Consider the following 25,027-nt stretch of genomic DNA (forward strand, 5'->3'; position numbering starts at 1 on the left):
TTCAATTTTCCCCAAAAATTGTTGTGATCTGTTACAGACATTATCTTTCAGCCCCACTTTCAGTAGCACTTACAGGTTCTTAAACAATGTGTTTTTAATAAAAGTTAAAGTGAAAAAACAGGTTGATGGCTTTGATTGAGTAATTGACCAGGGCTCTTGACAAAGTGGATGAAGATCAACATTATACGGTCAAGGAGGCAAATTTTGATAGAAAACATAAAAGTTTCTGAAACACTAATTTCTCAATTATACTTCCACAGAGGAATTAACTAAAAAACAAACAAACAAACAACCCAGCAGCAAACTAAGGGGAAAAATTGAAGAAAATTAAACTGCTAAGAACAGATAGTAGATAATGTTTTCACCCCTCAGCCCACAGAGAGCCCATTACATGGCAACAGCAGTCCAATCTTGTTCGGTTTCTTGTACTACACCCATCACTGTAAAATCCTGATGCCTGTAGAAGCATAAATGGTTCTAAAGAGTTGTGCTCATCAGCAATCCATCTTAGTTTCACAGCCATTTTAAAGCCAGAACCAATCATAGTTTTCTCCTATTTTCTAGTTCCTGCCTGCAGTAAGATAATATGTAATATTGAAAAATGTAGTTTCACTTTGGAGGTTCTCCATTGTAGTTATATGCACTTAAAGGGCTGGAGATTTGAGCTGATTATTTCTGAGCATATGTCACATAACCAATTAGATATTCGTGTGAAAATTATAGATACAGAACCTATTTTTTTGCTCCATTATAGAGCTCTGGTAGTAATACCATTCAACAATGGAAGCCATCTTCAGGAGTAAGTTGATTGTAAGTCTTCATTTTTACTTCCTTATTACTTTGTGTGCACACAGCCAGTTATTATTGGGTTGACATTTATTATGCTCAGTTCATTGAATGTAATCAATAGCTAGTTTCTGCCAAAAGAAAGAACCAACATTTACATTGTGTGACAAAAGTTCCTCCTCTATCTTGGTGGGTCCTGCACTTATTGGCGGATTTTCTTGCCTCAGAGATTCACCATGTGGGTTGGGGAACAGCCCAGAGACCTTCCTCTCTGGAAGAACCCACAGTCCAGGTCAGTTGGGAGGTTTGGGGGGAACCCAGGCCCGCCCTGTACTCCGGGTTCCAGCCCAGGGCCCTGTGGACTGCAGCTGTCTATAGGGCCTTCTGTAACAGCTGCATGACAGCTACAACTCCCTGGGCTACTTCCCCATGGCCTCCTCCAAACACCTTCCTTATTCTCACCACAGGACCTTCTTCCTGGTGTCTGATAATGCTTGTGCTCTTCAGTCCTCCAGCAGCACACCCTCTCACTCTCAGCTCCTTGCGCCTCTTGCTCCCAGCTCCTCACACTCACACCACAAACTGAAGTGAGCTCCTTTTAAAACCCAGGTGCCCTGATTAGCCTGCCTTAATTGATTCTAGCAGCTTCTTAATTGGCTCCAGATGTCCTAATTAGCCTGCCTGCCTTAACTGGTTCTAGCAGGTTCCTGGTTACTCTAGTGCAGCCCCTGCTCTGGTCACTCAGGGAACAGAAAACTACTCATCCAGTGACCAGTATATTTGCCCTCTACCAGACTCCTGTACCCCACTGGTCTGGATCTGTCACATATCCCTCCCGCCTGCTCAATGCCAAGGGGTTGGGCAGCTTGGGACGCCAGACCACAGTGCACACGTGACAAGTCATCGGCGTTGCCATGACGGCTCCCTGCTCTGTGTTGCACACGGAACTGGAAAGGTTGGAGGGATAAGAATCATCTGGTCACCCTTGTGTTCTTCTCCTTGTTCCGCTGCATCCATTTAAAAGGGGCATGGTCGGTCACGAGGACAAATCTGCGCCCAAGCAGGTAGTAGCGCAATGTTTCCATGGCCCATTTTACAGCGAGGCATTCTCTCTCCACTACTGCATATTTTTGTTCCCTTGGAAGGAATTTCCGACTGAGGTATAGAATTGGGTGTTCCTCCTCCCCGACCATCTATGATAGAATGGCCCCCAACCCTACTTCTGATGCATCCGTCTGCAGGATAAACTCCTTGGTGAAATCAGGGGCTATCAGTACGGGGTTACTGCAGAGGGAAGTCCATAGGTCTGTGAATGCTTCCTCTGATGCGTCAGACCATCTCACCAGATCAGGTCCACGGGCTTTCACTAGGCCTGTCAGGGGGCTTGCCCTTGTGGCAAAGTGGGGGATAAATCGTCGGTAATATCCCACCACACCACACAGGAATGCCCGGACTTGTTTCTTGCGACTTGGTTGGGGCCAATTTTGGATGGCCTCTAACTTGCTCACTTGGGGTTTTACCAGACCTTTCCCCACAATGTACCCAAGATATTTGGCCTCTGTAAACCCTACAGCGCACTTGGCAGGGTTTGCTGTAAGGCCAGCTCACCTGAAGGTATCGAGGACTGCCTCCACCTTCTCCAGGTGGGTTTTCCAGTCTGGGGTATGAATGACCACATCGTCCAAGTAGGCAGCAGCATAACTGTTATGCGGGCATAATAGCTTGTCCATGAGGTGCTGGAAGGTAGCTGGGGCCCCATGTAGTCCAAAAGGGAGGACAGTATATTGAAAAAGACCCTCTGGTGTAGAGAACGCAGTCTTTTCCTTTGCGTCTTCTGCAAGGGGAATTTGCCAGTACCCCTTTGTCAAGTCTAGGGTAGTCAAGTACCGGGCATTACCCAGACGGTCCACTAGCTCATCTATGCGAGGTATGGGGTATGTGTCAAACTGGGATACTTCGTTTAGTCACCGGAAGTCATTGCAAAATCTTGTGGTGCCATCAGGTTTGGGCACCAGCACAATTGGGCTGGACCACTGACTGTGGGATTCTTCGATGATCCCCAACTCCAGCATTTTTTTTTTTAACTTCTGCTTTTATTTCCTCCCTTTTTGCCGCTGGCACCTGATAGGGCCTCATTGTTACTCTGGCCCCAGGGTTCGTGATGATGTGGTGATATGTCTTGGTTATTCGACCCGGTTTTGTCGAGAACACATCTTGGTTCCGGAAGATCATCTCAGACACCTCATTCTTCTGGTCTGGTGTTAAATCAGGAGACACTCTCACCTGTTTGGAAGGCTTGTTTTCCTGAATTAGGTCTTTTTGGACCATTGTGCATGCCAGGGTTTCAGAAGGTTAATGTGATAAATCTGTTCTTGTTTTCTGCGTCCTGGCTGCCACACCTTGTAGGTTACTTCCCCCACAGGTTCAACCACCTAATAGGGCCCCTGCCATTGGGCCAGAAGCTTGCTTTCTGCCGTGGGTACCATCACCATAACCCGATCCCCTGGTTGGAACCGTCGCACTTTTGCCTGGCGATTGTAACGGGTTCCCTGGGCCTCCTGGGCCTTCTCCAAATGTTCCCGTACAATAGGGGTAACCCGGGCTATCCAGTCTCGCATCTGCTTTACATGCTCTATTATATTTCTCCCCCCATTGGGTTCCCCTTCCCAGATCTCTTTGGCGATATCTAGTATGCCACAGAGGTGACGCCCGTATAATAACTCGAAGGGGGAAAAACCCAGTTGAGGCCTGAGGTACCTCCCGGATAGCGAACATAAGGTAGGGTAGTAGGGTGTCCCAATCCTTCCTGTCCCGACTTACTGCCTTCCTTATCATAGCCTTGAGGGTTCGGTTAAACCTTTCCACCAACCCATCAGTCTGCGGATGGTAGACCGAAGTTCTCAGGGTATGTATATGGAGCAGCGTACAGAGGTTCTTCATTAGCTTCGACATAAATGGGGTTCCTTGGTCAGTTAATATCTCCTTCAGTAGCCCCATTCGGGCAAAGATCCCCACCAGCTCTTTGGCTATAGTTTTAGAGGCCATGTTCCGCAGGGGGACGGCTTCTGGGTAGCGAGTAGCATAGTCCAAAACAACAAGTATATATTGGTGGCCCCGAGCCGTCTTCTCCAGGGGTCCCACTAGGTCCATGGCTATTCACTCGAAGGGGACCTCTATGATGGGAAGGGGTACTAAAGGTGCCCTCAAGTGGGGACGGGGACTGTGCAGCTGACACTCCGGGCAGGAGGCACAGTACATCCGCACTTCATGTACTCTGGGCCAGAAGAACCGTCGTAGGACTCGTGCCAGGGTCTTCTCTACCCCCAAATGCCCCCTCCAAAAGATGACTATGAGCAAGACTTAATACAGCGTTCTGGTGTTTTTGAGGTACTAGGATCTGCTGTACCTTCTGCCCCTGTACTGGTGCAACCCAGTATAAGAGATCCTTCTTCATTATGAAGTAGGGTCCTGGTCCCTGGGTTTTCCCTTCCACGGGGACCCCATCTATTTCGTCACCTCCTTCCTAATGTTGTCAGACCTTGGGTCTTCTGACTGGTCCCGTCCAAAATTTCCTCTCCCGGGGCTAATCTGCCCAAGATCTAGGGGCCCAGTCTCTGTTGCCTTTACTGGTTCAGAAGCATTAGGGTGGGGGTCAGACTCAGGTGCTTCTCCCTCCTGCATGGCCTCCTTTTCAGCTGCGCGGGTCCGCCTACCTACGAGAGTGACCCTCTGGCTTTGGGTCATTATTCGGGTTCCCAAGGCCTTAGCTGCCCTTCTTTCCCTTTTTGTCTTTCTATCCTGTCTGGGAGTGGAGAACAAATCTGGGGATAGTTCAGAGAAGATTGGGGGTTGACAGTCTGCTGTGGATGCCTCACCAATTTTAGGGTCCCCCTCTTTCTCCAGTCCTCCTACCAGGAGTAAGTTTCCAAACCCTGGGAAGTCCCTCCCTATGAGCACTGGGTCTGGGAGTTTAGGGACTACACCTGCTGCTACCTCAGTATTGTTCCCTTGGATCTCGATTTTTACTGGGATGGTGGGGTAGTAACTAACTGTCCCATGGACACATGTTATCCCTGTACGTTTAGCCTGCAGCAGCTGACTACACTTCACAAGCTTCCCTGAGATAAGCGTGATAGCACTCCCCGAATCAACCAGTGCCGTGGTCCCTACCCCATTTAGTTTCACTGGTCCCCATAAGGTGCATTAGGGAGCATGGATCTGCCCGGTTCCCCAGGTTACACTCCATAGGCTTCTCAGCACTGGGACACTGTGCAGCTATGTGTCCCCACTCCCCGCAGGCATAACATCTGTATGGAGCCCTAGGCGTTCCCCGGTCTCTTGGTTTGGGCAGTCTAACATCACAATCCTCTTCTCTCTCAGTGCTCCGACTCTTTGTGGCCTCTGATGGGCCTTCAGCCTCTCTCTTTTTCCACCTGGGCCCTCCTGGTGGCCCAGTCACCCGAACTTTAGGGCTTGGTGCTGCTAGTTTAACCCGGGGTGCCTCTTCCTTAACTGGTCGGGTCAGCTCCCTCGCTGTCCTTCGCCTCTCTACCAGGGCGACAACCTTGTCATAGGTGGAGGGTTCGTTCTGGCTTACCCAGGCACGAAGGTCTGGTGGTACTCCCCTCACGTATCGGTCGATGACCAGAACCGCTAGTATCTCTTCCGGACTCCGGGACTCTGTTTGCAACCACTTTCGTGCGAGATGGATGAGGTCCTACAATTGGGACCGCGGGATTTTGTCTTCCTGGTACCTCCAACCGTGATACTGCTGGGCCCGCACTGCTGTCGTTACCCCCCAGATCTGGCCAGGATCTCTGCTTTCAGCTGGGGGTAGTCTGCCACAGCCTCTTCAGGCAGATCATGGTAGGCCTTCTGGGCCTCCCCACACAGGAATGGGGCAAGGATGCCAGACCACTGATCTCGAGGGCAGGCCTCTCGTAGGACTGTCCTCTCAAAGGCCAGAAGGTATGCCTCTACATCATCCTTCCGTGTCATTTTCTGCAGGAAATGGCTGGCCCGTATGAGCCGTGTCCCTTCATGGCCACGATTCAGCTCTGTAAGGGACTTTACCTGGTTTACCAGTTCCCGCAACATAGCTCGGTCTTGAGCAGCCTGGTCCATCAGTAGGCAATTAGTCTCTTGCTGCAGCCGCACTGCCTCCTGTTGGGCAGCTGCCTGGACACGGGTAGCCTCCTGCTGGGCCGCCGTAGCTTGTATCAGTGCCCGCACTACGTCATCCATTGTGGTGAAAAAATAAACCCTCCTTCTTCCGCCGTGCTGTGCACCCCAAAATCCCACCACTGACACCAGTGTGACAAAGTTCCTCCTCTATCTTGGTGGGTCCTGCGCTTATTGGTGGATTTTCTTGCCTCAGAGATTCACCATGTGGGTTGGGGAACAGCCAGAGACCTTCCCTTCTGGAAGAACCCACAGTCCAGGTCAATTGGGAGGTTTGGGGGGAACCTGGGCCCACCCTCTACCCGGGTTCCAGCCCAGGGCCCTGTGGACTGCAGCTGTCTAGAGTGCCTCCTGTAACAGCTGCATGACATCTACAACTCCTGGGCTACTTCCCCATGGCCTCCTCCAAACACCTTCCTTATTCTCACCACAGGACCTTCCTCCTGGTGTCTGATAACGCTTGTGCTCCTCAGTCCTCCAGCAGCACAGCACACCCTCTCACTCTCAGCTCCTTGCGCCTCTTGCTCCCAGCTCCTCACACTCGCACCACAAACTGAAGTGAGCTCCTTTTAAAACCCAGGTGCCCCTGATTAGCCTGCCTTAATTGATTCTAGCAGCTTCTTCTTAATTGGCTCCAGGTGTCCTAATTAGCCTGTCTGCCTTAACTGGTTCTAGCAGGTTCCTGATTACTCTAGTGCAGCCCCTGCTCTGGTCACTCAGGGACCAGAAACTACTCATCCAGTGACCAGTATATTTGCCCTCTACCAGACTCTTATAAAGCCCATTGGTCTGGGTCTGTCACTATTGTAAGACATAAAAGTTAACTTTAAAGATGTGAGCTTACAAAATTAACCAAAGCTCATCTGTTTTGGCCACTTGAATGAAAGTCAAATATCTGATGTTGCCTGTGGGGTTTAAATATGGTACTATCTGTAGCTATGCAAACCTAGAAGGATTTTTTGTGTGAGCTCTCTTGGGAACCTAGGGCAAAAATCTTGGGATTAAAATGTACTACACATGGCACAACTCATGGCATAAACCTCATGAGAGTTTTACAGTCCCCGAATTCTGAGCCAGGTCTGCGCTAGCCCAGCCCCAACATGAAAATTAGGGCAGCCCTCAGTTTGCTCTAACTTATACCAACTATCAATGGCTTCCTGAGGCGGATATGACAGTCAGAGATTAGCATTGGTGAAGCTTAAGGAAGCCTCAACCACACCCCCTTCACCTCCAATGAATGCACTGGTTTGATCCTCCAATGACTGAGTAAACTTGGAGTGAGAGTCTCACTTCCGCTCCAGTTACCTATATGCCAGGTAAAAGGGCCTGGAGCAGCCTAAAGGGGTTCCGAAGTTCTTGTTTGCAGCCCATGACATAAGAACTCACGACCTCCTCTTGTTTGCAGTTCATGACATAAGGACCTGCTCGCAAGCCCTGATGCAGGGAATGTGCTGGAGGTGGGAGCAGCATGTTGGGGACTGTGCTGCAGCCCATAGGCAGCTGGAGCTAGGCTGCCATAACTTAGGCAGCCCCAGGGCTAAGTTACATTGGAGGCAGCTTCAGCCCTTGAAGCTACCAAGAATCTGGAAGGTGCAAAGGTGGCTTAAAACCACCTTAGCGCCCTCTTCCCCTGGGCTGTAAATTCTGTGCTGCACTTCAAGTATGTCTTCACTATAGAGTTAACGGGGTGATTGGCACCTTGTTTAGCCTAGCCCAGTCCAGGTCTGAGCAGCCACACTGCAAATCCAGACCCAAATTACTGTTTACTCATAGGTGGTGAACTTACATGTTACTAAAATTTCTTGGGGTATATCTTTGTGCTGCAATAAGCTGAGCTGCTCTATGATTTTTTCCTGGTGAATTGTTGGAGAACTTGTCTGTCCCGCTAGGCACACTGGAGGAACTGTGGGAAAATAGTGAAGAACTATCAGCACTCAAGTGGATCCCAGATTAGATTCTAAAGCATCTTTCAGATTTGGGGGTGTTCACATGAGGGTGTTGGTTAATCTTTTTCTCCACAGAGTATTTCATCTCGGCAGCACCTTTTATTGCTGAAGCAGTGGCATCTTCACTGTTGAGAGACACACATACTTTGGGTATGTCTACACTACGGGATTAATCCGAATTTAGATAATTCGGATTTGAAAAACAGGTTGTATAAAGTCGAAATGAATGCGGCCACACTAAGCACATTAATTCGGTGGTGTGCGTCCAAGTACCGGGGCTAGCGTCGATTTCTGCACCGTTGCACTGTGGGTAGCAATTCCATAGCTATCCCATAGTTCCTGCAGTCTCCCGCGCCCATTGGGATTGTGGGTTAAGATCCCAGTGCCTGATGGGACAAAAAACATCGTCGCAGGTGGTTCTGGGTACAGCCTCACCTCCTCCCTCCCTCCCTCCCTGCATGAAAGCAACGGACGGCAGACAACCATTTTCGCGCCTTTTTTCCTGGGTGGGTGAACACTGCAGACTCCATACCACGGCAAGCATGGAGCCCGCTGAGCTCAAGACAGCAGTCATGAATATTGTAAACACCTCGCGCGTTCTCGTGGAGTTTATGCTCAGCCAGGACCAGAAAAACGAGGCGAGGAGGCAGCGGCGGCGGCAGCGCAGCGACAAGCATGATGAGGACATGGACACGGACACGGATACAGAATTCTGTGAAACCACGGGCCCCGGTGCTTTGGAGATCATGTTGTTAATGGGGCAGATTCTATCCATGGAACGCCGATTCTGGGCAAGGGAAACAAGCACAGACTGGTGGGACCGCATAGTGTTGCAGGTCTGGGACGATTCCCAGTGGCTGCGGAACTTTCGCATGCGTAAGGGCACTTTCATGGAACTTTGTGACTTGCTGTCCCCTGCCCTGAAACGCCAGAATACCAAGATGAGAGCAGCCCTCACAGTTGAGAAGCGCGTGGCAATAGCCCTGTGGAAGCTTGCAACGCCAGACAGCTACCGGTCAGTCGGGAATCAATTTGGAGTGGGCAAATCTACTGTGGGGGCTGCTGTGATGCAAGTAGCCAAAGCAATCACTCAGGTGCTGCTACGAAAGTTTGTGAATCTGGGAAATGTGCAGGCTATAGTGGATGGTTTTGCTGCAATGGGATTCCCTAACTGTGGTGGGGCAATAGACGGAACCCATATCCCTATCTTGGCACCGGAGCACCAAGCCACCGAGTACATAAACCGCAAGGGGTACTTTTCAATGGTGCTGCAAGCACTTGTGGATCACAAGGGACGTTTCACCAACATCAACGCGGGCTGGGCGGGAAGGGTTCATGACGCTCGCGTCTTCAGGAACACTACTCTGTTTAAAGGGCTGCAGCAAGGGACTTACTTTCCGGACCAGAAAATAACCGTTGGGGATGTTGAAATGCCCATAGTTATTCTTGGGGACCCAGCCTACCCCTTAATGCCATGGCTTATGAAGCCATACACAGGCAGCCTGGACAGGAGTCAGGAGCTGTTTAACTACAGGCTGAGCAAGTGCAGAATGGTGGTAGAATGTGCATTTGGCCGTTTAAAAGGTCGCTGGAGATCATTATTGACTCGCTCTGACCTCAGCCAAAGAAATCTCCCCATTGTTATTTCTGCTTGCTGTGTGCTCCACAATCTCTGTGAAAGTAAGGGGGAGACCTTTATGGCGGGGTGGGAGGCTGAGGCAAATCGCCTGGCTGCTGATTACGCGCAGCCAGACACCAGGGCGATTAGAAGAGCACACCATGAAGCGCTGTGCATCAGAGAAGCTTTAAAAACCAGTTTCATGGCTGGCCAGGCTACAGTGTGAAATATCTGTTTGTTTCTCCTTCATGAAAACCCGCCCCCTTTATTGACTGATTTTCTGTAAGGAACCCACCCTGCCCCTTCCCCCAGCTTTCTTTCAAACCAAATAAAGTCACTATCATTTAAAAATCATTTATTTTTTTATTAATAGATTAGAAAAACAGGGAGGGAACCCGGGTGGTATTTGGGAGGAGGATTGCTGGGAAGGAAAAAGCCACAAAGAAAAGGTTAAAAAAATGACAGCCTTTTGCTTGGGCTGTCTACTGGGGTGGAATGGGAAGGTGTACGGAGCCTCCCCCCCCGCGTTCTTACACGTCTGGGTGAGGAGGATACGGAACATGGGGAGGGGGGAGGGTGGAACAGGGGCTGAAGCGGCAGTCTGTTTTCCAGCAGCCGTTCCTGAACCTCCACCAGACGCCGGAGCAGCCCCAGCGTTGCATCCTTCATCCTCTGGTCTTCCTGCCGCCACCTCTCATCTCGAGCGTCTCTCCTCTCCTCACGTTGGTCCCTCCTCTCCTCACGTTGGTCCCTCCTGTCCTCACGTTCACTGACTTCTTTCCTATACTTTGAAACTGTTTCCTTCCACTCATTCAGATGAGCTCTGTCACTGCGGCTGGATTCCATAATTTCCGAAAACATGTCGTCTCGCGTTCTCTTCTTACGACGCCTTATCTGTGATAACCTTCGGGATGGAGGAGGGAGGCTTGAGGAATTTGCAGCTGCTGTAGGGAGGGGAAAAAAGAGAGAATTGTTTTAAAAGCTACATTTTGCAGAACAATGCTTATACTCTTTCACGGTGACCAACACTGTTCACATTACATAGCACATGTGATTTCTGTGCAAGGTCGCATTTTGCCTCTTAATGCTGAGTGCCTGTGGCTTTGCTGCTAGAGATCACAGGTCTGGGCAACAGAATTCGGCTTGCATGTGGCCATGGTAAGCTTCTGCGCCCTCCTTTCCCACATACCAAGCATAGCTTGTAGAGTGCTGCAGAAGCCTGGCCAATCTCAGCCAGTTGAGGGGGGGGGGCAGTGTGGGGGGGCTTGTCTGGGCCCCTTCAGGCAAGTAGAGTGCTGCGGTTTTTCTGTTAACATTCAGCAGCACCAGAAAACAAACTAACCACCCCCCCCTCTTGCCATGAATTCTCTGGGATGATCGCTGTACCCCTCCCCCCCACCGCGTGGCTGGTATCAGGGAAGATCCCTGCAGGCACCAAACTAACCCCCCCCCCCCGCCGCCGCCCCCCTCCCGCCATGAATTCTCTCGGATGATCACGGTACCCCTCCCCCCACCGCGTGGCTGGTAACAGGGAAGATCCCTGCTAGCCAAACGCGAAAAACTCAGGGCCAATTTCCCATCCGCGCTTGGCTAACTGCAGGGAAGGATTTATTTTCCGCCACAGGCAAACAGCCCAGTAGGAACGGCCACCTCTGTCCCCTTAATTAAGTTCCCGTATTTCAACCAGGTTACCAGGAGTGATATCACTCTCCTGAGGATTACACAACAAGATAAAGAACGGATGTTGCTTGAATGCCAGCAAACACCGGGACCATACGCTGCCAGGCTTTGTCAGGCAATGATACCAGATTACTTGCTGCAAGCATGGCGTGGTCAAGTGTCCTACCATGGAGGAGGGAATAAGGATGCACTGCCCAGAAACCTTCTGGCAAGGCTTTCGGAGTACCTCCAGGAGAGCTTCATGGAGATGTCCCTGGAGGATTTCCGCTCCATCCCCAGACACGTTAACAGACTTTTCCAGTAGCTACAGACTTTTCCAGTAGCTGAACTGACCGCGAATGCAAAGTCAGGCAAAGTAATCATTAAAAACCGTTTGCTTTTAAAACAAGTTTTATATTTTAAAAGGTAAACTCACCTGAGGTCCCTTCCATGGGGTCAGAGTCTTGGGTACTGGCTTGGGAGGCTTGGGAGGGTACTTCAGTCAGGGTGATAAAAAGATCCTGGCTGTTGGGGAGAATGGAGTGCTGTGTGCTCTCTGCAAGCTCATCCTCATCCTCATCCTCCTCCTCTCCCCCATCGGCAGAATCCTCAGGCGTCGCTGATGAGACTATCCCCGACCCAGAATCCACGAACACAGGTGGGGTAGTGGTGGCAGCCCCCCCTAGAATTGCATGCAGCTCGGCGTAGAAGCGGCATGTCCGCGGCTCTGACCCGGAGCGACCGTTTGCCTCCTTTGTTTTTTGATAGGCTTGTCTGAGCTCCTTGACTTTCACGCGGCACTGCTCAGAGTCCCTATTGTGGCCTCTCTCCATCATGCCCTTGGAGATTTTTTCAAAAGTTTTTGCATTTCGTCTTTTAGAACGAAGTTCTGCAAGCACTGAATCCTCTCCCCATACAGCGATCAGATTCAGTACCTCCCTCACGGTCCATGCTGGTGCTCTTTTTCGATTATCAGCCTGCATGGTTACCTGTGCTGATGAGCTATCTGTGGTCACCTGTGCTCTCCACGCTGGGCAAACAGGAAATGAAATTCAAATGTTCGCGGGGCTTTTCCTGTCTACCTGGCCAGTGCATCCGAGTTCAGATTGCTGTCCAGAGCGGTCACAATGATGCACTGTGGGATAGCTCCCGGAGGCCAATACCATCGAATTGCGGCCACACTAACCCTAATTCGAATTGCTAAAATCGATTTTGGCACTACTCCGCTCGTCGGGGTGGAGTACAGAAATCGATTTAAAGGGCCATTTACATCGAATTAAATAGCGTCGTTGTGTGGACGGTTGCAGGGTTAATTCGAATTAAAGCTGATAAATCCGAATTAAAGTCGTAGTGTAGACCAGGCCTTTATATGGGCAAAAACAACACTATAGCAATGAGAAAGGAATGGAGAAATTTGGAAGAGGAGAATGTAAAATATGCCATATAAAACCTTTGTCCCACCTCTCACAATTAAGAGAAATATAAATTTCTTAAGGGATTAATATCATCACCTAGTCTCAGAGCAGGACAGATAAGGAGTTTATGGGAAAATGGGACAAATAATGAAGAGCTGTTGTTCTGGAGTAAACAGTCTGTTTTTACCTGCTGATTGCAGTGGCTGAATGTTCATATACTGCTGTAGCAATAGGGTTCACAATACTTTGGATTAGCACTAAAGAACTTTGACAGTTGCAGTAAATGAGTCTTGAGCTTTTGATTTTTATTTCATGACCAGTTAGGTGTGCAGGTCACATTCCAGCCTCATTAGCAAATGATGGCAATTGAACACTAGTTATTAATTCTCCAGTTTATGAACCTTTAGCAACTGAAGCTCAGTAATGATGACATAATGTTAGCTGAACTGGAGGTTCCTGAATCTAGCAAGACCTTTTAACTTTTGGACCTTTAAAAAATAAAAATAAAAAAAGATCAAGTACTTGAAAAAAATTTACCATTAATTGCCAGACAGGCTCACAGCTGCAGATTTAATAGTGTGTTACTGCTATAATTAACATTGCTTGAACACCATTTTGACCCCCCGTTTCAGTTGCGCAACACTTACATCTACTGGGCTGAAATTTTACAGGCCTGGCTTCTGCCTGAAGATGAATATAAACAACGAAGTGATTGAGCTTCCAAACAACCATCTGCTCTTCCTGAGAGCAGAACTCCTTCCCTGAGTGCAGTAGTCCTTGGTAATGTCACAAGCAACATCTTGCACTAGCAGGGTTGAACTAGTCTTTTCCTACAGCCTCAACTCTCTAATGGCCCAATTTTCACACTCCCTCCACGTGGGTTACCAGGGCAAAGCTTTTGGGTAACAATTTTAAATATTCAGAATTTTCTAATCTACAAACAAAGGTGAAAATTGGTCTGTCAAAGGGAGGTGGGGAGAGCTGTTAACTGTGCATTTCTATTACATCCATCACCGAGTCTGAGGCATCTAGGAATCATATTATAATTAAGTAAAGCATAATTCAAGACATGCACTCGTCTCTCCTTTCGGATTGCAAGAGTGGAATTCTATTTGTGTTGTACATTTGAATGCGGTTTTGTGCATAGTATTGTTCTTGTTTTTCTCTCTCTCCAACAAAGATCTGATGCACATGAGTGGTGGTAAGAGGGTGGACTTATTTCCTGGTCCTCGTCATATGACACAGGCCATTGTTACACAAAGTGAAATGTTATAGGATAGTGTTTAGCATCCACTGACTGGCTACTGTTACAATTTCCAGTGAAACTTTGCAAGTCATCTTCTAATCTCTTCATTAACACTGACATTAATTAATTAATTGGTCTCTGAAATTTCATTCCCCTTTCCCAAGAACCCCCTGTAAAAATTAATACTGCAACCCAATTCTTGGGTAATCCATCCAAACTTTAGGTGTTGGTTCTCATTATGATTGCATGTTTCTATGCATTGCTTTTCTTGTTGTGACTACTCTGAGTGTTAGAGCTGTAGGAATATTGAAATGCCAGCATACTGCATGTGCATAAATACACACCAGGCACAAAGTTAAGGGTGCTTAGGAAAAATCAACTTCTTGCATATATCCATGGTCCAGCTTGACACAATTAAATATACTTTGTGTAGTGTGATCAAAAACACATTTGATGGATGGACAATTTACCATTCAGCCTTGTCATCATCATCCCTTTACCTTTTAAAAGGATTAGTTATATTTGTGTTAATCTCTTTCTGTAGCAAGTGTTATCTGAATATAAACAGTGGAGCAAGAGGGAGGAGGAAATCCCTGAGTACACACTGCACATAATAAAGCAACCTGACTAGAATCCATTTAACCAAAATAGAGATTCAAAATGATGTCCATTGGAAATTGAGTTTACTTAATTTGTGATTTGTTCGATACCATGGTTTCAGAGTCCTACCACTTCAATCCTTTGATGCTGAAAAAAAAAAAAAAGAAGAAGTCATTGGCAGACTTCAGATTCCTAAATATGATTCTCACATATCCAGTCCATTTGCAATCTGGCTGGGTACAAATTTGCTCCTCCTAAGATCCTTGCACAAGCCTTTGCCCATGGTGTGCTCCATACGCTAAGCAGTAGCCTACAGCATTGCATAGGGCAATCTGATGTAACTTATATAGGTCCTTGGGGCTTTCTGAGTTGTTACCCAGAATTGGAAGGACACAACTGGTACTTAAAGACACCTTATTTTCCCCCTCTCTCCAAGCTGCAAGTTTGGTGCTGTGATATGTATAGGTGCTTCACAGAAACTCGCCCCTCGCCTTTCAGCTGCTGCATCCCTAAAGTTTTCCAAGCTCTCTTCTAGATTGGGATAGGATTGCCCCATTTCAACAAACATTAAGGCCATCTCTATGTTGCAGTAATTAACTTTATTTTAATCATAGGCGTGCGCAGCCCATTTCACTAGGGTGTGCACCCAGGGAGCCCTGCCCTAGTCCCACCCCCATCCACTCCCCCCTACTTCCCATCCCCTGACTTCCCCCCCTCAGAACCCCCAACCCCCCCTGCTCCTTGTCCCCTGACTACCCCCTCGTGGAACCCCACCCCTATCTAAGCCTCCCTGCTCTTTGTCCCCTGACTGCCCCCCTAGGATCCTACTCCCTACCTGTCCCCTGACTGCCCCGACCCTCATCCACACCCCCTCTCCCAGACAGACCCCCGGGACTCCCATGCCTATCCAACTGCTCCCCACCCCCTGACAGGACCCCCAGAACTCCCAACCTATACAACCCCCCCGCTGCCTGCCTCCCCCAACCCCTCTCCACACCCCTGCCTCCTGAAAGCCCCCCCCAGAACTCCTGACTCATCCAACCCCCCACAGCTCCTTGTCCCCATGACCACCCCCTCCAGAGACACCCCCCCAGGACCCTCCTTGCTCCCTGTCCCCTGACTATCCACCTCCCACCCCCTGAGAGATCCTGGGACTCCCATGCCCCATCCAACCCCCCCCTGCTCCCTGAATGCCCCCTCCAGAGAGCCTCCCACCCCCCAACTACCCCCCCAGATCTCACCCCCTATCAAACCCACCCTGTGCCGACTGCCCCCATGCCTTATCCAATCCCCGGCCCCGGACCCCTTACTATGAAATGAGGCTCCTAGCCTCCCCGCGGAGCCAAACACTGCCCCATGGGAGTACGCAGCCCTGGCCCCCAGAGTGCTGCATGCGGCAGCATGGCTCCAGGGGACGGGGGGAGCGTGTCTGCCTCCCCACAGAGCCCCGGCACCCAGAGTGCTGCACATGCGGCAGCATGGCTCCAGGGGAGGGGGGAGCATGTCTGCCTCACTGCGAAGCCAAATGCTGCCCCACCGCGAAGCCAAACACTGCCCCGCGGGAGCACGCAGCCCCGGCCCTCAGAGTGCTGCGCGTGCGGCAGCATGGCTCCAGGGGAGGGGGGGAAGGTGGAGGAGGAGCTGGTGGCTTGCTGCGTTCGGCCAGGCACTCCGGTCTGGGAGCGCGGACCCCACGGCTTGCCGTGCCGGGGACTGGAGCCATTTGCCCACCCCTGCATTAGGGTGTGCCTGGGCACACCCAGCGCGCACGCCTATGATTTTAATCCACTATCCATAGACAAGAACATGCTTCCTAAGTCATTACAGTCAACAGAGGAGTCTTTCCACTGACATCATTGGGCTTTGGATCAGGCATGAACTTCTCAGTTTATCCACAGGACACATTTAGTGTGAGCAGCATCAGTGGAAGTTCTTACAGGCTCCCTGACAACGTGCTTCTGTGCTGACCTAATGGGATCATATGCAGGGATGAAATGACCTAATACCATTCCAATTCAATCCTAGGACTCTCTGCCGAAAATGATAACAAAGCTGCCAATTACTGCCAACTGTGGCTATATTTTTGAAATGTAAACACTTATCCATTAATGAAGTGAACAGAGATGACTAAATCTAATCTGGAGTGAAAATTCCAAGAGTTGACACTCTAAAATTCACTTGAAATTAAAAAAAAAAAAAAAACCACCACACACACCACCACAAAAACATGAAACAAGAATTATGGCAGCTTGTCAGGTATAAGGTCAAAGGGAAATCCAGCTAGCTGGTAATGTGAAAATAACTAGCTTTTTTAAGGATAAGTTTTAATATACTGATCACAGAAATCCATCACATTCAATTATTTTATGACAGACAGTACAACGTCATGTTTGTGAGAAAGAGAAATATATCATTCTGTGTTCCCAGAATATTGCATTGTTAAAATATTCCTTGAACAATTCTTTTCTTTACCCTTCAATAAATGATTACCGGTACTACTGTGAGCATAAAATAGCGTCCACAAAACATCTGCTATAAATACTATTTTAGATCCATTGCTGCCATGAATACTCAAGAATAAGACATGCATTAAAGCTAAAAAGAAGGAGAAATGGTAGCTGGCAAGAGATTACATATAGGTACCCAGCTTGCAACACAGAAAAAATCAAATACACCATGAAAACAGAGGCTATTTTGCTATAAAATATGCTTTGAGGACGGCCAGGGCAGAAGATGAGCAGTAGCTAATGAGGATGTGTGACATTCCCCTCTGGTGTATCTGGACCGGTGATCTGCTAGGCGTCTCCAATCCTTGACTCTGAGAGCCAGCCTTACCCTGCTCTGCTGTGAGAACCCCCACTCCTGGGCTGTTTATGCACAGCCTTTGGCATGTAAGTTGCTCCCAGCTACACCTCTACCCCGATATAACGCGATCCAATACAACACGGTAAAGCAGTGCTCCAGAGGGGCGGGGCTGCACACTTCGGCAGATCAAAGCAAGTGATAGGTAAACTAAATATGGTAAACTAATGCCATTGTAAAAACAAAGAAACAATTATGATTTTGGTTAGTTAGAATCCACTGGACCTCGGGGCAGCCTTAGTTCAACCACAACTGAACTATTGTGGAGCTCTTTCCAGCCATTTAGGAAGAATATAGAAAAAAAACTTAGCACATGGCAACAAAAACGATACAAAGGTTGGAGGATAACACATAAGAAAAGACTGCAGGAACTAGACGTATAATCTAGAACACAAGAGGGGGCTGGAGAAGGGAAGACAAAAATAAATACTTTTAAAGTTAACAATATAAACAAATTAAGGGAATTATTCAGTCTTACAAGACAGCAGAACAAGAACTAATGGCCTGAAGGTTTGTCACAGGGTATGGCTCCTCTCCTATTTTCTCCTTGTAGGAACTACAGTCTCCAATGGTTGTGCCTTTACCATACCCTTTGTATTTTAAATTCCATCCAACATTTTCACAACAATTCCTGTGCAACAGTGTATTTACAGCACCAATAGCACTCTCCCAAAGACCTGAAAGGAAGAAAGGTCTCTCTCTCTCCCTCCTTTAAGGCCTTCATATAACTAGGCTCAACTAGCCCTAATCCCCTGTCTCCCTCCCATTGGTGCTTCTTTCCTACCTCTTTACCTGTCTTGAGCTGATGGGGTCCTTAGACCAGCCTGATTGTCTAATTACCCACATCAGGTTTCTCAAGGCAAGCTAATTAACATCTGAGTGATCAGAGGGCAAGCTCACCTATTCACACCCTGCACTCTGTCATCACAAGGTTACACAATCTACTTTGGTTTTCAAGTTGTTTCACCAGTTTGTCTAGCAGCAAGTTACCTTTAATCAACACATTATTAAAGATAACCAATTCTTGCAAAGCAGTAGCAGACTTAGGCCTATGCTGCCTATGTATGCATATAGAACAGGAGTACTTGTGGCACCTTAGAGACTAACAAATTTATTTGAGCATAAGCTTTCGTGGGCTACAGCCCACTTCTTCGGATGCATAGAATGGAACATATATTGAGGAGATATATATACACATACAGAGAGCATGAAAAGGTGGGAGTTGTCTTACCAACTCTGAGAGGCCAATTAAGTAAGAGAAAAAAAAACCTCCCACCTTTTCATGATCTCTGTATGTGTATATATATCTCCTCAATATATATTCCATTCTATGCATCCGAAGAAGTGGGCTGTAGCCCACGAAAGCTTATGCTCAAATAAATGTGTTAGTCTCTAAGGTGCCACAAGTACTCCTGTTCTTTTTGAAGATACAGACTAACACGGCTGCTACTCTGAAACCTGTATGTATGCATATGTGTCTGTGAGCCTCTTGTATGTGTATCTGACACAATGCCACTAATCACATAACTTGATGGAATGCCTCTCTCTCTAATGCCCCAGCTCTTTTAACATCCATGGTATTGCTTCAGAGATAGCATTCCTAACCGACCTCTCTGTATGGCAGATTGCTCTCCATACCTGTCAGCTGGCTGGTTTGCAATCCCAGCTGTCTGTGTGCCAGGTGTGAAAGACCAGAGACTTCTGCAGTGTACAAGCAGATATCTGGCACACTAGGCAAGGGGTATCAGTGAGTCAGTAGCAATAAACTGGACTAGACCTGTGTTCAAAGAGCTTGGACTGCCTGTATTAGAGTTCAGACAGTCTTGTTTACTTTTGTCCCTGCAGTCTTGAGAAATTTGTTCTACATATTTCCTCCCTTAAAACATTTTTTACCGCAGCATGTGGGTTTTAATATCCTCCTTCCACCACCAGTTCCATCTGCATTGACTACTGTTGATATAGTTGAGAAAATGAGTTTATTTTTGCTCTCTACTCTTGTCCTGATTTAGTTCTTATATCCAGGTTGTGTCTCATCCACTTTTCCTCTCAAATCCTAGTTCATGTTATTTAATTTATCTCCCAGAGCTATCACCTTCTTTCTCAATCACCTGCAAGCATAGACACCGACTCCCCACGAATTGCTAATGGCTCAGATATCTCCATGGTCAGCTCCTTGAGTATTCTAGGATGTATATTATCAGGCCCTGGTGACTTGAAAACATCTAACTTGTCTAAGTAATTTTTATCTTGTTCTTTCCCTATTTTAGCCTCTGATCCTACCTCATTTTCACTGACCTTCACTATGTTAGACTAGTCGCTACTAATCTTTTTGTTGAAAATATCCATATCCATAATATCTATAAGTTTGGAGTACTAGTGGGAGTTTCTGAGCCTTACAATATACCTCACAATTTGGTATATTGGGACATATTGCAGAATCAATTTGTACACAAAACTTGGGGAGTGGTGCTTAAAATCAAAGGTGCAATATGGCCAATTGTACCTGCTAGGTATTAAACTCTAAGCAGTTTTGGTCCTAGTTTTGTACATTGATCTGAGTCCTAATTAACAAGAAATAGTAAAATGCTGGAAAGACTTCCCGGAATATTTGTTATTTTTCTTATAAAAAGGGCCAAGGATCTAATCAAGCACTGAAATTAGTGGGAATTCTGCCATTGACTTCAATAAGAACAAGATTGCTATCCTCATTCAGAGCCAAAAACTGTGTACAGAGAAACATTCAAAGGAAAGATGCATTAAAATTATTTAACTTGTTTACAAGACCATCATGAATCATTTTCTTTAAATTTGGCCTGCTGTAGTGTAAATGGGGGCCAGAGAGCTTTCTGTTGTATAGGGAATGATATTTGGATTATTGCTGAAGAATGACGTGATTTCCTTCATCTGGACCACGTATAATTCCTTTACTTTGGAAGATGTTAATCTTCAGATCAAATTCCCAGATTGTTTTCAACCCTGCAAGCATTTTTTGTACTGACAGTGTTTTCTTGATGTTGAAGAACTAGATTTTAGCCTTACACTTTTTGATATGCTAGCAAATTGTTCAGCCAGAGGAGGCAGGGTCTGCAACATTCTGATCTGTGAGAAAGGGTCTGTCCATCCCATCCTGGGGCTTTCCTTTTGCTCTGGTCTCCCTGACAAGGGCAACTCTGGAGTGGACCAAGTGCGAATGAGTGTTGTTTCAAGCTTACTCCTTTTCTGGTTTCTGAATGGAAATGTGTAGGCTTGGTTAACAGGGAGAGATCATATGGGGCGTAGAAGTCCCCACCTCCACCCCTTTCCACCCAAGTCTGTGGGGCATTGACCTTGTGGCACTCCAGCAGAAGAAACTCTATGGGTTCTCAAGGATAGCCAAAACTACAGATCCCTGTCCTTCTATCCCACAGGAGAGATGTATTAGATTTTGGTCCTCTCCATTTGCAGAAGCAGAGGTAATAATATGGGCAGAAATTACAATCCCTTTAAGCACATTACTTAAAGCTTACAAGAGTAAATGTCTCTTGCTAAAAGTTCAGGTAGAAACCTTGTGTCAAATTCATGCTTTGTGAAAGTATTGATCAAGCATGTATTTGACCCACCCCCGGCCCCATATTTAAAATATACCTTATTGTATAACTAGTAAAGTTATTGCAGGGGTCTAAAAACACTGAACCAGATCCTATAATACCCAAGAGGTTCCAACTTTAACATCTAATGCATTGTCTCACCTGGGTATGTTTAATCATATACTCAGCATGCATTGCTTACTGGCTTCATGGGGCAATAGGTAGACTAATTATTCCCTTCTTTCCCTCAACGCTTGTTTGCAGTGTCATTTCAAAAGTCCATTATTTTAGGAAGTTCTGCCCCTAAATTTCCATGTGTGAAATTGCATCACAGCATTAGACATTGATTACACTTTAGAGTATGTACTTCGTATTATCAATCAAGAAGGTGGCTCCCAGGGTTTGACATATCTACTTATGGTGTGCCCATATTCTCCTCTAAATTAATGATGATTTTTGCTACAAGCTATACAGAAGGCATGAAATACTTTCAGATGAGCTATTTCTATCACATACTCAGTTTGCAAGCATTTAATATCAATGGAGTTTGTTTCAGTCAAGGTAAAATTGCAGTTCAACATACGACCATTGAGGGGCAGGGTAATAACAAAAAAGAATTAGTCTTGAAAGTTCTAAATATCATTAGGTATAGTGTGGTATTGTCACTTTGCAACAGAATTTATAAGACCCAGAGTTAAAAATAAGTGAAGCACGAATATTCCCTTGAGAAAAATTGTATTCTGTTCTTGATGAAAGTGGGGGTGGAAGGAGTCTGATGTATGAAAATTAATGAGAATTAGATGGCAAAGGGGGTCAGATTACATGCAGTCATGAGCAAAAGTGATCAAAGGATGAGAAACCAGAACTTAATTTAAGTCTTGAAAGTCAGATGCTGGATCAAACCCTTCTCTCTCCTTTGATTCAGCTAGTCAGTACTTCCCATCATCTACAAAAGATAGTGGACAGGATTATGTTAATACAAGCTAATTTCCAGTTAAGTGGTTTCACAGACTTCTTCATTGGTAAAAATAAAGCTCAAGAAATCTGTGAATGTCTTGAGCAGTACTGCAGCACAGAAACATTAAATCACAGGAAATTGTTGGCTGCTCAATTGTCTCCCTTAGAGATTTGTGTGAGAAATTAAAACAATTAGATTTCCACAAATGGTACCTTGATTTTTATGTGCAGTTAAGTGGATTTAGCAAACTTGAAAAAGTATGATTTCAGCTAAACATTATTTAGGCCTGATTCTCCTCTCCTTATGCCAAGATTAATTCCATTCAAGCTAATGGAGTTACACCAGCATAAAATGAGCATAAGAGAAGAATCAGCCTCAGCAACTTTTTAAGAACTCTGGTCTCAGTGTACTGAATTATATGACTCTGTGTGATTAAAAACCTTGTGATTTACACTTAGATGTGAATTATGTACAGTTCTAGTTCAAATAACTATAGTTATTTGCCCTCATTAACAGAATAACTATCTGCTTGTTGCAATTCTGTATAAATATGTGCTATTATAGGTGCTGGAACTAGGGGTGCTACTGCACCCCCTGGCTTGCTGTGGTTTCCATCATATACAGGGTTTACAGTTTGATTCAAAGGCTCTCAGCACCCCCCACTATACAAATTGTTTCTGCACCCCTGTGTGCTATCATGCTGCCCAATAACTTCTGTGGGGTTCGGTTGATTTTGGAGCTATGACTGAAAAGAAATTAGGAAACTAAAAAAGACTAACTTCAACCAGTTCAATAGAAGTTGCAGCTACCTTCAGGCTAGTAGCTTTTATTGCAGTAAGCATGGAACTGCTGTGTCAACATCAGGACTGTTAGCTACCAGGAATTGTCTGCACTTCCCTGTTCCCTCCTCATCTGAGCATGCAACTTGTAGCACCCTAGTATTCTCCAGGGATGAAGGGAGAAATGGAAACTTTGACCATCCTCAGCTCTCTCTATGCTACCAGCACAACTCTTCTGACCGCTTTGTTTCCTATAGCTTCCTGGAGGGAAGTATCCCACTTCCACTCAGCCCTCTGCCCCTTTGGCTCCCTAACCCACTCCACATTGTGGTTTCAGAGTAGCAGCCGTGTTAGTCTCTAAGGTGCCACAAGTACTCCTGTTCTTCTCTTTCCACATTGTGGGGCACACGCTCAAACCCTCAGAAGAGGGGACACTCCATTGACAAAAATTAAAGAAATAAGTTCAGCTTCTTTTCCTGCACAGCGCAGAGCAGCCCCACAGCTCCCGGAGCCATGCCACACCAATGAACTTACATGGTATGGTATGGAGATGTCCTCACGATTGCACAAGAGCTGTGGTAGAGGGACCACTGGCCAGTTCTGCTATCAGAAATCCTGCTTCTGTAAGGAGCAGCTCTCTATACACTGGAGGTTCAAGTTCAGAGCAGTGAGAACAGCTTGCATAAAACAACTGTCTACTCTACATAGTTATTTTCTTAAATACATAGGACTTGATTCTGATCTCAGTGTAGAAGCAACTCCTCTGAAGTCAACGGATTTGCACCAGCGTAATGAGAGGAGAATCTGACCTTTAGTGCTGGTGAGGAAATTTATTACCAGAAGTGGTCTACAATCTCACCAAAAAAAGATGTTAACACACTGGGCCTGATTTATTTACACTAGTTTTAGACAAGTGCAAAGCCACTGATTTTAATTGAGTTAGTTCTCAATTAGAGTGGGGTTAGTGACAACAGAATGAGGTCCACTCATCTACAAATCTTACTAAATTCAGGATGGAGTCAAGAGAAGAACTTGGGAGGGAGAGGAGAAGCAGGACTTTATTTTCTCCTGTCACGTTGAAGAGTCATAGATGTAGGTCACAGTGCTCAGCATCTCATCAGTTACTTAATACTCTGATAACATGTTTAACTGATCCCCAGAGTACTACCAGACAAAAAGACAACTGTTTGAGGAACTGGAAGGTATCAGCATTGGGACTGATGTGCATTGTTAAGGTGAAGTCTTAGATTCGCTGAGTCCACATGACCATCAAGGTGATGGGTGGCAGGAAATGTACAATGACAAATATATTAACTAATAGTTATCCAGATGGAATTCTGGTTAGAAGAAAGGGGGTTGACTCAGGGCCCTGATCCTCCAATCAGATTTGCATGTGCAAACCCTTGTACCTGTGCAGAACGCTAATGAATTCAGAGGGTCTCCAGGTAGGTGTAATGGTCTGCCTATGATTGCAGCCCTGGTGAGTAACCCCCACTGGGTACCCAAAGATTTCCACAGACGCATCAAAATTTCCATTCACAAGTCTAACCTTTGCCCACAGTTATCTCCATACATCCCCCACTGAAATAAGTGGGGTTGTTCTGGTGGAACTCAGGGCAAAATTTGGCTGATTAGGGATCTGATTTTGCACTTTTTATTCCAGCAGAACTCTTAAGTTAGGGTATATCTACACTGCAGCTAGGAGTGTGCCTCCCAGCCCAGGCATACAGACTCACATAGCTTTGCTGGAGTAGCATGGTAAAAATAGCAGTGTGGATGTTGCAGCATGGGCAGTGGCACAGGCTAGACACCCCATTCCAAGCCTGCCTGACTGCCTAGGTCTGAGCTCGGATGTCTAGCCCAAGCCACCACCATGTCACAGGATGGTCCATAGCTAGTGTTCAGAGTAGCAGCTGTGTTAGTCTGTATCCGCAAGAAGAACAGGAGTACTTGTGGCATCTTAGAGACTAACAAATTTATTTGAGCATAAGCTTTCATGGGCTACAGCCCACTTCTTCGGATGCATAGCTAGTGTGTGTCTGTCTATTCAGGCTGGGAGGCATGCTCCCAGCTGCAGCACAGACATACTCTTATTGACCTCAAAGGGAGTTTTACCAGATTGAAGTGTGCATGGGCAGGTGGCTCTTAGGGTGGCTGCTCTCTTGAAGCTCGTTATATGTACATTTATAGATTCACAGAGTTTAAGACCATTAGATGACCGCCTGTATATCACAGGTCCTTAAATTTCACTCAGTTACCCCTGCACAAAGCCCAAAAACTTGTGTTTGACTGAAGCATAACTTGAGTTGTTTGGCTAACATGTATTTTCCAGAAAGGTATCCAGTCTTGATTTGAAGACATCAGGAGATGGAGAATTTACCAGTTGCCCTGGGAGTGTGTTCCAGTGGTGG

At 46.6% G+C, this 25,027-nt stretch overlaps 1 protein-coding gene across 1 annotated transcript; it reads right to left on the reverse strand.

Moving 5' to 3' along the window:
• Positions 1 to 9,981: 9,981 nt before the first annotated feature.
• Positions 9,982 to 12,550, reverse strand: LOC135983651 (SRRM2 protein homolog rsr-2-like). Its single transcript, XM_065596452.1, has 2 exons — positions 11,627 to 12,550; positions 9,982 to 10,475 (listed from the first exon to the last, which is right to left on the reverse strand). Exons 1-2 carry the CDS (start codon positions 12,171 to 12,173, stop codon positions 9,982 to 9,984), a joined length of 1,041 nt encoding a protein of 346 aa, XP_065452524.1. The 5' UTR covers positions 12,174 to 12,550.
• Between the last annotated feature and the right edge of the window lie 12,477 nt (positions 12,551 to 25,027).

Source organism: Chrysemys picta, chromosome 5 (genome assembly GCF_011386835.1).
Source record: "Chrysemys picta bellii isolate R12L10 chromosome 5, ASM1138683v2, whole genome shotgun sequence".
Classification (NCBI taxonomy): Eukaryota; Metazoa; Chordata; order Testudines; family Emydidae; genus Chrysemys; species Chrysemys picta.

Bases quoted from the DNA above. Each gene is read 5' to 3' on its own strand.
- LOC135983651 (XM_065596452.1), bottom strand. From the start codon at position 12,173: ATGCAGGCTGATAATCGAAAAAGAGCACCAGCATGGACCGTGAGGGAG. The intron at 10,476-11,626 runs GTGAGTTTACCT...CCCTCCCTACAG, and splicing joins CCCCATGGAAGGGACCTCAG to CAGCTGCAAATTCCTCAAGC.